Source organism: Macaca mulatta, chromosome 14, assembly GCF_049350105.2.
Source record: "Macaca mulatta isolate MMU2019108-1 chromosome 14, T2T-MMU8v2.0, whole genome shotgun sequence".
In the NCBI taxonomy this organism is placed as follows: Eukaryota; Metazoa; Chordata; class Mammalia; order Primates; family Cercopithecidae; genus Macaca; species Macaca mulatta.
In genome coordinates this window covers 11,404,808-11,416,971 of record NC_133419.1, presented here as the reverse complement: position 1 = coordinate 11,416,971, position 12,164 = coordinate 11,404,808, and the positions used below count along the sequence as shown (strand labels likewise).

The 12,164-nt window shown below is 52.3% G+C and overlaps 2 protein-coding genes across 3 annotated transcripts in view; one reads left to right on the top strand and one right to left on the bottom strand.

Annotated features, from left to right (window-relative positions):
• The window catches only part of TAF6L (TATA-box binding protein associated factor 6 like), a 180,559-nt gene that overhangs the window by 35,192 nt on the left and 133,203 nt on the right, over window positions 1-12,164 (top strand). The gene's annotated exons all lie outside the window — the stretch shown is intronic.
• INTS5 (integrator complex subunit 5) lies at window positions 107-7,123 on the bottom strand. Of its 2 annotated transcripts, none has more exons than XM_077962471.1 (2): window positions 6,585-7,123; window positions 107-3,248 (listed from the first exon to the last, which is right to left on the bottom strand). In XM_077962471.1, the coding sequence occupies exon 2, from the start codon at window positions 2,873-2,875 to the stop codon at window positions 269-271; it is 2,607 nt and encodes an 868-aa protein (XP_077818597.1). In that variant the 5' UTR covers window positions 2,876-3,248; window positions 6,585-7,123; the 3' UTR covers window positions 107-268. The 2 variants fall into 2 exon arrangements, with proteins under 2 accessions (XP_077818597.1, XP_001116423.1); XM_001116423.5 differs by lacking the exon at window positions 6,585-7,123 and adding an exon at window positions 6,370-6,502.

The following is a 12,164-nucleotide window of genomic DNA, read 5'->3' as shown; positions in this document are numbered from 1 at the left end:
TCTAAATTATCGCAGGGGGCGGGGCTTCAGGCCAGGGGCGGGAACGTCCAGAGCCAGGCGCTGTCCGACTTCGCACGCTCTCAGCATGACAGAAGCACTGGACTGGTTTTCTCATGTCGGCAAATTTTATTTAGAAAAAAAAAGTGGGAGAGAAAAAAGTGACAGCGCTCCTTAGGCCAAGGACTTAGAACCTCCACCCTGCCGTCGCACGTTAGTCCCTTCCCTCTCTCACTGCTCAACCTCCCTGGGCTTCCAGAGCAAGAAAAGGCTACGTCCCTTGTCGAAGAAGAGTGGACGGTGAAGGTGCCTGGAAACGGCCAGAGAAAAGACCCAGGCGGTCGATGTTGCGGTGGAGGACACTGTGCAGCACAGCCAGATGGGGTCCACCCTCACCTCCACCCTCCCTGGAGAAGTCCCGGATGAAGCGACCTCGCTCTGATTGGAAGATGAACTTCTGAGGCAACGGCCCATGCTCCCGGAGAAATCCCCAGACACTAAGCAGCAGCAGACGCACCTCGAAAGGTGCCAGTTGGCTAAATACTTCATGCATATTACCCAAGGCCGGAGGCAGGAGACTTCCCTCAGCCATGACAGCTACTAAGGTGCAGGATGCCTCCAGGTGCCAGGGGGAGTGGGTCGTGTCAGGGTGGCGAGAGGCTTCCCAATGGCCCAAGAGGGCGGCCAGCAGCCCCCGAAGCAGCACGGAACAGTAGCACAGGGCTGGAGGAGCAGCTGCTACCAGCTTTAACAGCTCAAAGAGCAGGGGCTGTTCCCGGAAGCGCCGGCCAATGCGGAGATCCCGCTCCACGGTGGCCCGAGCGTGTTCCTCGGGGGGCCAAGCCAGCTCTGCACCAGCTGCATCGGGACACACACTCTCCACCAAGGTCACTGCCACTGCTTTGGCTGCCTCTGGACTCAAGATGGGCGCCCCCCAGCATTCCCCACATTCAGTGCCCCCTGGGGCGCTGCAGCAGTGAACCAGGAGGCTGAGGAGGCTCTGGGTGTTATAGATCACTTCCTGCTGATTTCGTGACTGGACAAACTTGGGTGGCTTTAAGCCACGGCCGATGACTCCAGCATGGAAAACTGACCAAATCCCTCCAGGACCTGGCACAGCTGCAGTGTGCCTCCGGTTAGTGTCCAACAGGGAGGCAGAAGCCAAAGAAGCTGAAACAACTGAGAGAGTCTCATTGTCCCCATCTACTTCCCCTCCAAACAGTTCTGTGTTGCCTCGATGTAAGGCTCCCTCAACCAGCAGCTGCAGGACAGCCTTGAGTCCAGCTGGGGACGTCTGAGACAGGCGGGTGAGAAGCTGACAGGCTGAGGCCACACCTGGGGGGCCATGCAGCCTCAGAGAGGCGAAGAAGTGGTGCACCCCAGCCCTTACCAGTCCCAGGAGCTGGGAGGGGGATAAGGCTTCAGGAGGAAAGGGGCAAATGGCCAGGAGGGAGGCAGCAGCTTCAGCTACTTCCTCCTCAGGATGTAGCAGGAGAGGCGCCAGGTCAGATAGATGGGCTGAGGCAGATTCCCCAAAGTGCGCCCCTAGGGCTGCAGGGCCCTCGCCACCCTGCTGTTCCCACCCTACTAGCAGTGCCAAGTTGCGCAGGAACCGGGCCGTGAAGGGAGGCTGTAATGTCCCCGCATGCACCCGAGCCAGACAGCTTCGGAAAGCCAGGGGCAGGAGGCCAGACAGACTGACCACTAGCCCTGCATATAACTGGGTGGCCAAACTCAACTCTTCAGGGCTTCGGGCTCGGCTCAGCAGATGGCCCAAGGCCTCAGGTCCACAGCTAGGCCGGGTATAGACAGACAGCAGGCCCAAGAGCTGGTGCTGCCAGAGGAAGCGTTTCCGTTCCAATCGTAACGTCTCTCCACACAGCTCTCCAACATGGTTTTTTAGCGCATCTAAAAAGGGCACCGAGCGGGGAGGTGGGGCCGGGCCTAGCACCCCTTCCCCAGGAGACCCTCCCCGGTGATGAACCAGCTTTTGCAGGTGCAGCAGCAGCAGCTGGATTAGCCGGTCACAAGCCTCACGTACGGTGTCTGGCACAGCCAGGCCCTGGGTGGTAATGACCGAAGCAGGCATAGCTGTGTCCACCAGGAACTGCAGCAAGCGGTAGGCACCTGCCCCAGAGGCCTGGCTCACCAGGTGCACAGCCAGGTTCAACATGTTGTCCAGCTCCTCTCGGGGGAATCCTTGAAGGTGTTGCTGCAGCTGGCTCAGCACAGCTGGGGGCTTGAGGCAATCCACAAGCTCTCCAGAGACTGTGCCCAGCAAAGCTGGTGACATGACTGCCAGCTGCAGTAGGAAGGGAACCGTGGCCTGAAGGGAGGGGTCCCCACTTCGGCCTCCAGTTCCCCCTGCCAGGCTATCATGGAACATTCGCAGGAGCTCCCGTCGGATACTATCTCCATGGCGGGAGGCCAGGTGCCCTAGGATGCCTACAACTGAGGCAATCTTGGGCACCCGTTTCTCCGCAGGAATGGCAGGAGATCCAGGGAAGGGGTCTGTAGAGGGGGTCTGAGAAGAGCTTCCACCACTGCTGCCAGCTCCACCTCCAGCCCCACCATGGACGCAAAAGTCCTTAAGGCCACAGGAGAGAACTCGGGAAATGATGGTGCCAGGAAAAGAGGAGCCAATATGTGCCACAACCCAGTCAAAGTGTGGAGAATGCTGAACAGAGGTATCCAGCAAGGCATCCACACACGCATCTGGGCAGCTACCAATGAGAGCCGAGAGGCACTGCACATAGATGTCCATTAATGTACGCGTGGCCCTACAACCCATCCACAGCTGTAGCAGTTCATTAAGAGCGCCAGTAGCATGGGGAACACGCTGGTGCTGGCCTGAGTACGTGCTGCTCAGTTGCCCCATGAGGTCAATGGACCATGCACTAATCACAGGTGCCCAGGCCTTTGGGTTGGCCCGGATAAACTCAGACAGCACCTGCTGCACTTCCTGAACCACATCCTCTAGACCAGGTCCCCCAGCAGGGACATGGGAGGCTGGAGGTGGACGGAGATGAGGTGGACCAGCCACAGGGGTTTCATCCAGGGCAGCCAGGTGGGCCCGGACACTCTCATCAAAGACACCTCTCAAGTGGTCAAGCACAGCAGCCCGAGCAGGTGGCAAAGAACGGAGCAGGAGAAGACCACAGCGAGCATGTTCCCGGGCTGAGAGTTGGTGGCCCAAAAGGGGGTCTACGCCAGTCAGAAAAGCCTTGATTTCCTGGGACAGCTCCTGAGCACTATAAGGAAGCAAAAGAAACAGACTTAGAGTGTTGTAAGATGTTAGGCAACTTACCTTTCCTGCATGAGCTTTGTCTTTTATTTAAACAGGGATATTAAAATTACTTCCCTCATAAAAGAATGTTTGTTTTTTGAGATAGAGTCTTGCTTTGTTGCCCAAGCTGCAGTGCAGTGGCGCCACCTTGGCTCACTGCAACCTCCACCTACTGGGTTCAAGTGATTCTCCTGCCTCAACCTCCCAAGTAGCTGGGACTATAGGCGCCTGCCACCACACCCGACTAATTTTTTTTTCTTTTTGTATTTTTAATAGAGATGGAGTTTCACCATGTTAGCCAGGATGGTCTCAATCTCCTGACCTCGTAATCTGCCCGCCTTGGCCTCCCAAAGTGCTGGCATTACAGGCATGAGCCACCGCACCCGGCCAAAAGCTATGTTTCTTTCAATGACAACAGTAATAATATCAGTAATAGATAACTCTTAGAACATCAACAGGTACTCTTTTAAATACTTTGCATGTATTATTTCAATCCTGACAACAGTTCAATAAGGTAGGTACTATTATGATCCCATTTTACAGATAAATCAAGGTTGGCTCCAGTGGCTCACGCCTATAATGCCAGCATTTTGGGAGGCCAAGGCTGGTGGATCGCTTGAGCACAAGAGTTCAAGATCAGTCTGAGGAACATACTGAAACTCCATCTCTACAAAAAAAAAAAAAAAAAAAAAAAAAATTAGCCAGGCATGGGGGCATGTGCCTGCAGTCCCAGCTACTAGAGAGGCTGAGGCGGAAGGATCACTTGAGCCCTGGAAGCAGAGGTTGCAGTGAGCCAAAATCGCACCACTGCACTCCAGCCTGTGTGTGCCATCAAAAAAATAAACGAACGAAATCAAAGTTAAGCAATCAGACTATATTCGCCAAGAGTGTAGGAACCATTTCTGTGCTCTTCAACACTGAATCCACTTCTATTGAGGTACATAGTATATGGAAGGTAGTCAATAAATATTTGTTGAATTGACTATATTTGTGTTTCTATAATATCTGCTTTAAAAACATTTCCAGGCTGGTTGCAGTGCCTCACGTCTGTAACCTAGCACTTTGGGAGGCCAAGGAGGGTGGATCACTTGAGGTCAGAAGTTCAAAACCAGCCTGGGCCGGGCGCGGTGGCTCAAGCCTGTAATCCCAGCACTTTGGGAGGCCGAGGCGGGCGGATCACAAGGTCAGGAGATCGAGACCACAGTGAAACCCCGTCTCTACTAAAAATACAAAAAAATTAGCCGGGCGCGGTGGCGGGCGCCTGTAGTCCCAGCTACTCAGGAGGCTGAGGCAGGAGAATGGCGGGAACCCGGGAGGCGGAGCTTGCAGTGAGCCGAGATCTCGCCACTGCACTCCAGCCTGGGCAACAGCGTGAGACTCCGTCTCAAAAAAAAAAAAAAAAAAAACCAGCCTGGCAAACAGGGTGAAACCTTGTCTGTATTAAAAATACATGCCAGGCCGGGCGCGGTGGCTCACGCCTGTAATCCCAGCACTTTGGGAGGCCGAGACGGGCGGATCACGAGGTCAGGAGATCGAGACCATCCTGGCTAACACGGTGAAACCCCGTCTCTACTAAAAAGTACAAAAAACTAGCCGGGCAAGGTGGCGAGCGCCTGTAGTCCCAGCTACTTGGGAGGCTGAGGCAGGAGAATGGCATAAACCCGGGAGGCGGAGCTTGCAGTGAGCTGAGATCCGGCCACTGCACTCCAGCCTGGGTGACAGAGCGAGACTCCGTCTCAAAAAAAATAAATAAATAAATAAATAAAAATAAAAATACATGCCAGGCCCAGTGGCTCACGCCTGTAATCCCAGCACTTTGGGAGGCCAAGGCGGGCTGATCACGAGGTCAGGAGATCGAGACCATGCTGGCAAACACGGTGAAACCCTGTCTCTACTAAAAATACAAAAAAAAATTAGCTGGGCGTGGTGGCGGGCGCCTGTAGTCCCAGCTTCTCAGGAGGCTGAGGCAGGAGAATGGTGTGAACCCGGGAAGCGGAGGAGCTTGCAGTGAGCCAAGATCATACCACTGCACTCCAGCCTGGGTGACAGAGCGAGACTCTGTCTCAAAAAAAAAAAAACAAAAACAAAAACAAAAAAATTAGCCAGGCATGGTGTAATCCCAGCTACTCGGGAGGCTGAGGCACGAGAATCACTTGAACTCAGGAGGCAGAGGTTGCAGTGAGCCGAGATCACGCCACTGCACTCCAGCCTGGGAGACAGGGTGACCGTCTCAAAAAAAAAAAAGTCACCTTTCCATTCCAGCTTTATCACCTTCCACCACCACCCCTGCCCCACCCCATCCCACAACACAAGCACCTTGAAATCTGCTCTTAATGGGGAAAAAAAAAAAATTGTAAGCCCCTTATTAAGGGCTCTCCCTCCTAATATCTGTTTCTTCCCATATTCTGCAAAATCTTAGTCACCACATCAACAACCACCATCTACCCAGCACCCTCAATGTGCCTGGACATCAGGGTGTCCCAGGGCACAAAGTAATAATGCTTTTCAGCCCTTTCCCTCCTAAAACATATGGGTTCAGTCTCAGAGGTTCAGAAACCAGAGTTATGGAAGGCGGCAAATCCCCTTTCTCTTATCGCCTTTTCTGTCAAAGAAGACAGCATCCTCTAGGTGCTGATAAGGCTCTGACAGTGCCATTCCTCTGTTTCCTCAAAAAAAACCACCCTAATATAAGGGAGGAACTCAGCCGGACTGCATTCTGTTTCTGGGCCTGGGGTCTCAGGGAGTCTCCATGAAGTCAGGATCTTGGGTTTCCCAGGGTCAAAAATGGCCAGGGCAGCTGGGTTCCCAAGAGTTATGATACCCCCGACTCTTGGGAGAGGAAGCTCGGGGTCGAGGGTAGTTAGGCATCGGAGTCTAGGGAGAGGCAGGCCCGAGGTCTTGGGAGGGCGGGCACTGGAGCCCTGAGTTTTGGTGAGGCAGTCCCTGAGTTCTGGGAGGACCTGACCAAGAATCTCTCTGAGAACCCTGACGTGAGTTCTCGAGGTAGGATCCGGGTTTCTACCGAGAAGGCTGGGGATCGGCGCGGGGCCACGCGGTGGGAGGAAGGTGCCAAGGGCTCTAACTACCTGAGAGGCGCGGGACCGTGGGTGGCCGGGGCAGGCCCAGGAGGCCCTGGGGCCCCGGGAGGGTCGCACAACGCGGACATCCCGGAGCCCGAGCCGAGCCCGAGGCGGGAGCGGCGGAGCGCAGGCGGCGCATGCGCGCTTACAGGAAACGCGAAAGGAACCAGCTACTAGGCCTCTCAGGAAAATTAATCCGGCGATGTCCTCGACCCTCTTACATTGGTTCCGCACCCCGTCGGAGTCCCAGAGCAGAATCCCGGGACGATGATAGCAGGAAGCCGATCTGTCCTATATGCAACCACTTTTTTCAAAAGCCTATTGACATACAGACTAGGCCCGGCGCGGTGGCTCACGCCTGTAATCCCAGCACTTTGAGAGCCCGAGGGGGCGGATCACCTGAGGTCAGGAGTTCAAGACCAGCCTGGCCAACATGGCAAAACCCCGTCTCTACTAAAAATGCAAAAATTGGCCGGGCGCGGTGGCTCAAGCCTGTAATCCCAGCACTTTGGGAGGCCGAGACGGGCGGATCACGAGGTCAGGAGATCGAGACCATCCTGGCTAACATGGTGAAACCCCGTCTCTACTAAAAAATACAAAAAAAAAAAAACTAGCCGGGCGAGGTGGCGGGCGCCTGTAGTCCCAGCTACTCGGGAGGCTGAGGCAGGAGAATGGTGTAAACCCGGGAGGCGGAGCTTGCAGTGAGCTGAGATCCGGCCACTGCACTCCAGCCTGGGAGACAGAGCGAAACTCCGCCTCAAAAAAAAAAAAAAAAAAACAAAAAAAAAATACAAAAATTAGCCGGGCGTGGTGGCTCATGCCTGTAAACTCGGGAGGCTGAGGCAGGATAATGGCTTGATCCCGGGAGGCGGAGATTTCTGTGAGCCGAGATCTTGCCGCTGCACTCCAGCCTGGGCGACAGAACGAGACTCCCGATAAACACACACACACACAAACTGGCCGCAGACACTCACAGTGAGATTTTAATTATTTTTCCTAACGCCAAAAATACAAAATGTTCAACTCACAACTTTTAAAAAATGAAGCATAGGAAGGTTTTGTTGTTGTTGTTGTTTATTTTGTGACCGTGCAGTGACAGAATCACCCCTCTCTGCAGCCCTGACCTCCTGAGCTCAAGCCATCCTCCCACCTCAGTCTTCCAGGTAGCTGAGATTATAGGAGCACATCATCACACTTGGCTACTTTTTAAATATTTTCAGAGTTAGGGATTTGCAGGGGGTGGAGGGAGTGTCTCCCTATGTTGCCCATACTGATCTCCAACTCCTGTCCTCAAGTGATTCTCCCACCTCAGCTTCCCAAAGCACTGGGATTACAGAAGTAAGCCACCACACCCAGCCAGTCTCTCTTTGTTTTTTTGTTTCTTTTTCTTTTTCTTTTTCTTTTCCTTTTGAGACAGAGTCTCACTCCCTCACCCAGGCTGGAGTGCAGTGGCGAGATCTGGGCTCACTGCAACTTCCGCTTTCCAAGTTCAGGCGATTATCCAGCCTCAGCCTCCCAAGTAGCTGGGACTATAGGCGCCCACCACCAAATCTGGCTAATTTTTGTATTTTTATAGAGACAAGGTTTCCCCATGTCTGCCAAGCTGGCCTCCAATTCCTGAACTCAAGTGATCCATCCACCTCAGCCTCCCAAAGTGCTGGGATTACAGGCATGAGTCACCGCACCCAGCCTTTTTTTAAAATCTCATTCTGTCGCCCAGGCTGGAGTGCAATCTCGGCTCTGCAACCTCCACCTCCCAGGTTCAAGCAATTCTCCTGCCTCAGCCTCCCAAGTGGCTAGGACTACAAGCATGTGCCACCACGCCCAGCTAATTAGACACATGTTGGCCGGGCTGGTCTCGAACTCCTGACGTCAGGTGATCCGCCTGCCTCAGCCTCCCAAAGTGCTGGGATTACAGGTGTGAGCCACCGCGCCCTGCCTACAAAAATGCTTTTACAAGAGAGAGAGAAGGGAAGAGAGAAAGCAGAAAAGAAATGGAAAGAAAGAAGAGAAAACTCATAAAAGAAAAAGAAAAAATAAGAGAGAAGGAGGGAGAGGGAATCCAAAACAAATTGAGCTAGCTAGCCTAAAGATGTCCTCCCAGTGGCAAGTATGAATAACATCCTTCCATCTATCTTCACTGTTTAGGCTTCTCTCTCTCTCACAGCTTCCCAGAATAGGGACCTTCGTGTCTAACTCACAGCCCCACACCTGCCAGAGACAGAGCTTGCTAACTGTATAGGGAGCCAGTACAACTCATCAAGAGCCCTCACTCAAGCCAGTGTACCTAGATCAGGTTCCAGCTGTTCTACCTACTGGTCGTGTACTTTACTTAAACACTCAATAACTGTTCCTTCCTCTGGAAATGAGGAGGTTATATTAATATTACAAATACCTCAAAGGGTTGTTATGAAAACTGAAATGAGGTAGTATGGTCATTGTATAGCACTTAGTGCCAGTGATGGTAAGCGCTAGACAAGCATTAACTATTTTTGTGTTTATTGAATGAAACAGAAAATAAGCTGTTTGACAACAGAGACTTGGCCGATTTTGTTAAAAGCTATAGGCCGGGCGCGGTGGCTCAAGCCTGTAATCCCAGCACTTTGGGAGGCCGAGGCGGGCGGATCACAAGGTCAGGAGATCAAGACCACAGTGAAACCCCGTCTCTACTAAAAATACAAAAAAATTAGCCGGGCGCGGTGGCGGGCGCCTGTAGTCCCAGCTACTCAGGAGGCTGAGGCAGGAGAATGGCGGGAACCCGGGAGGCGGAGCTTGCAGTGAGCCGAGATCGCGCCACTGCACTCCAGCCTGGGCAACAGCGTGAGACTCCGTCTCAAAAAAAAAAAAAAAAGCTATATCACTGGGCTGGGCACGGTGCATCACGCCTATAATACTAGCACTTTGGGAGGCCGAGGCAGAGGGGATCACAGGTCAGGAGTTCAAAACCAAGCTGGTCTTGAACACAGTGAAATTCTGTCTCTACTAAAAATACAAAAAATTAGCCAAGTATTGTGGCGCCCGCCTATAGTCCCAGCTACTCCGAAGGCTGAGGCAGGAGAATCCCTTGAACCTGGGAGGCGGAGGTTGTGATGAGCCAAGATTGTGCCACTGCACTCCAGCCTGGGTAACAGAGCGAGACTCAGTCTCAAAAAAAAAAAAAAAAAAAAATTAGCCAGCATGGTGGTGCACACCTGTGATCCCAGCTACTCAGGAGGCTGAGGCAGGAGAATCGCCTGAACCCGGGAGGTGGATGTTGCAGTGAGCTGAGATTGCACCACTGCACTCCAGCCTAGGCGACAGAGCAAGACTCCATCTTAAACAAAACAAAGGAAAAAACAGAACCTACTACATGCCAGGCAGACACTGTTGTAGGTGATGAGGATATAGCAGGTTTGTTTTTTGTTGTTGTTGTTGTTTTGAGACGGAGTCTCCCTCTGTCACCTAGGCTGGAGTGCAATGGCATAATCTCGGTTCACTGCAACCTCCACCTCCTGGGTCCAGGCGATTCTCCTGTCTCAAGCTCCTGAGAAGCTGGGATTACTGGCGCCCGCCACCATGCCTGGCTAATTTTTATATTTTTTAGTAGAGACAGGGTTTCACCATGTTGGCTAGGCTGGTCCTGAACTCCTGACCTCAGGTAATCCACCCGCCTATGCCTCCCAAAGTGCTAGGATTACAGGCGTGAGCCACCGCGCCCAGCCCTTATGCATGATTTCGTGGTTGTTCTTAAATTTTATTTACTTAAATTTTTTTTTTTTTTTTTTAATTCGAGATGTTCCCCAGTCTGGTTTTGAACTCCTGGCCTTAAGCAATCCTCCCACCTCAACCTCCCAAAGTGCTAGGATTATAGGCATAAGCCACAGTGCCCCGCCTGTTCTTACATTTTAGAAGTTCAATCATTTACAGTGTTTCTACCACCTATTACCAAGCATCATTCTAGGACAGTAAATCTGAGGCAATTTCTACTCCTAGCTCTGCCTTAAACTTGGACCCAACACTTCCCTTCTCAGGGCCTCAGATCTGTGAAAGGGAGCTTTTGAACCAGATGAATTCTGCCAGCTATGAGACTAGAATGTATTTCTTGACCTTAGAGATTGCATAATCTAAGGGTGTTCATTTTGGAGTTGGACAGATCTGGATTCCTGTCTGCCATTTATTAGTAAAATAACCCTGAGCAAGTGACCCAGCTATTTGGAACCTGTTTCCTTGTCTGTGAAACGAGCATGACACCTCCATCTCACACACTTTGTGAAGGTCACTTGAGATAATTTATGTAGCGCTTAGCATAAATGCTAGATACAAAAACTCCTCTTTGAATGACAACAGTGACAAGTGGCAGTTTGAAGGACTCTGGAATTAGACTTCCTGGACCCAAGTCCTTCTATCATTTTCTAGCTAGTTACCATTTTTCTGTACCTTGATTTTGCCTGTCTAAAATGGGGATAGTGGCAGGGCGAGGTGGTTCACAACTGTAATCCCAGCACTTTGGGAGGCTGAAGTGAGTGGATCACTTGAGGTCGGGAGTTCGAGACCAGCCTGGACAGCATGGTGAAACCTTAAAAATACAAATAATTGCCGGGCGCGGTGGCTCACGCCTGTAATCCCAGCACTTTGGGAGGCCGAGGCGGGCGGATCACAAAGTCAGGAGATCGAGACCACGGTGAAACCCCATCTCTACTAAAAATACAAAAAATTAGCCGGGCGCGGTTGTGGGCGCCTGTAGTCCCAGCTACTCGGGAGGCTGAGGCAGGAGAATGGCGTGAACCCGGGAGGCAGAGCTTGCAGTGAGCTGAGATCGCGCCACTGCACTCCAGCCTGGGCTGGGCGACAGAGCGAGACTCCGTCTCAAAAAAAAATAATAATAATACAAATAATTAGCTGAGCATGGTGGCAGATGTCTGTAATCCCAGCTACTCGGAAGGCTTAAGCAGGAGAATCGCTTGAACCTGGGAGGTAGAGGTTAGAGTGAGCCGAGATCCCAACACTGCACTCCAGCCTGGGCGACAGAGGAAAACTCTGGCTCAAAAAAAAAAAAAGAGTAGAAATTATAAATTGGGCTGGGCGTGGTGGCTCATGCCTGTAATCCCACCACTTTGGGAGGCCAAGGCAGGCAAATCACGAAGTCAGGAGTTTGAGACCATCCTGGCCAACATGGTGAAACCCTGTCTCTACTAAATATAAAAAAAATTAGCGGCTGGGCACAGTGGCTCAAGCCTGTAATCCCAGCACTTTGGGAGGCCGAGAGGGGCGGATCACGAGGTCAGGAGATCGAGACCATCCTGGCTAACACAGTGAAACCCCGTCTCTACTAATAATACAAAAAAAATTAGCCGGGAGCAGTGGCAGGCACCTGTCGTCCCAGCTACATGGGAGGCTGAGCCAGGAGAATGGCGTGAACCTGGGAGGCAGAGCTTGCAGTGAGTGGAGATCATACCACTGCACTCTAGCCTGGGCGACAGAACGAGGCTCCGTCTCCAAAAAAAAAAAAAAAAAAATTAGCCAGGCGTGGTGGCGCATGCCTGTAATCCTCCTACTCGGGAGGCTGAGGCAGGAAAATCGCTCGAACCTGGGAGGCAAAGGTTGCAGTAAGCCGAGATTGTGCCACTGCACTCCAGCCTGGGTGACAGAGCAACACTCTGTCTCAAATTAGATAAATAAATAACTTTGCTGGCCATGCTGGCATGTGCCTGTAGTCCCAGCTACCTGGGAGGCTGAGGTGGGAGATTGCCTGAGCCCAGGAGGTCCAGGCTGCAATAAGCAGTGATTGTGCCATTGCACTCCAGCCTGGGTGACAGAGAGAA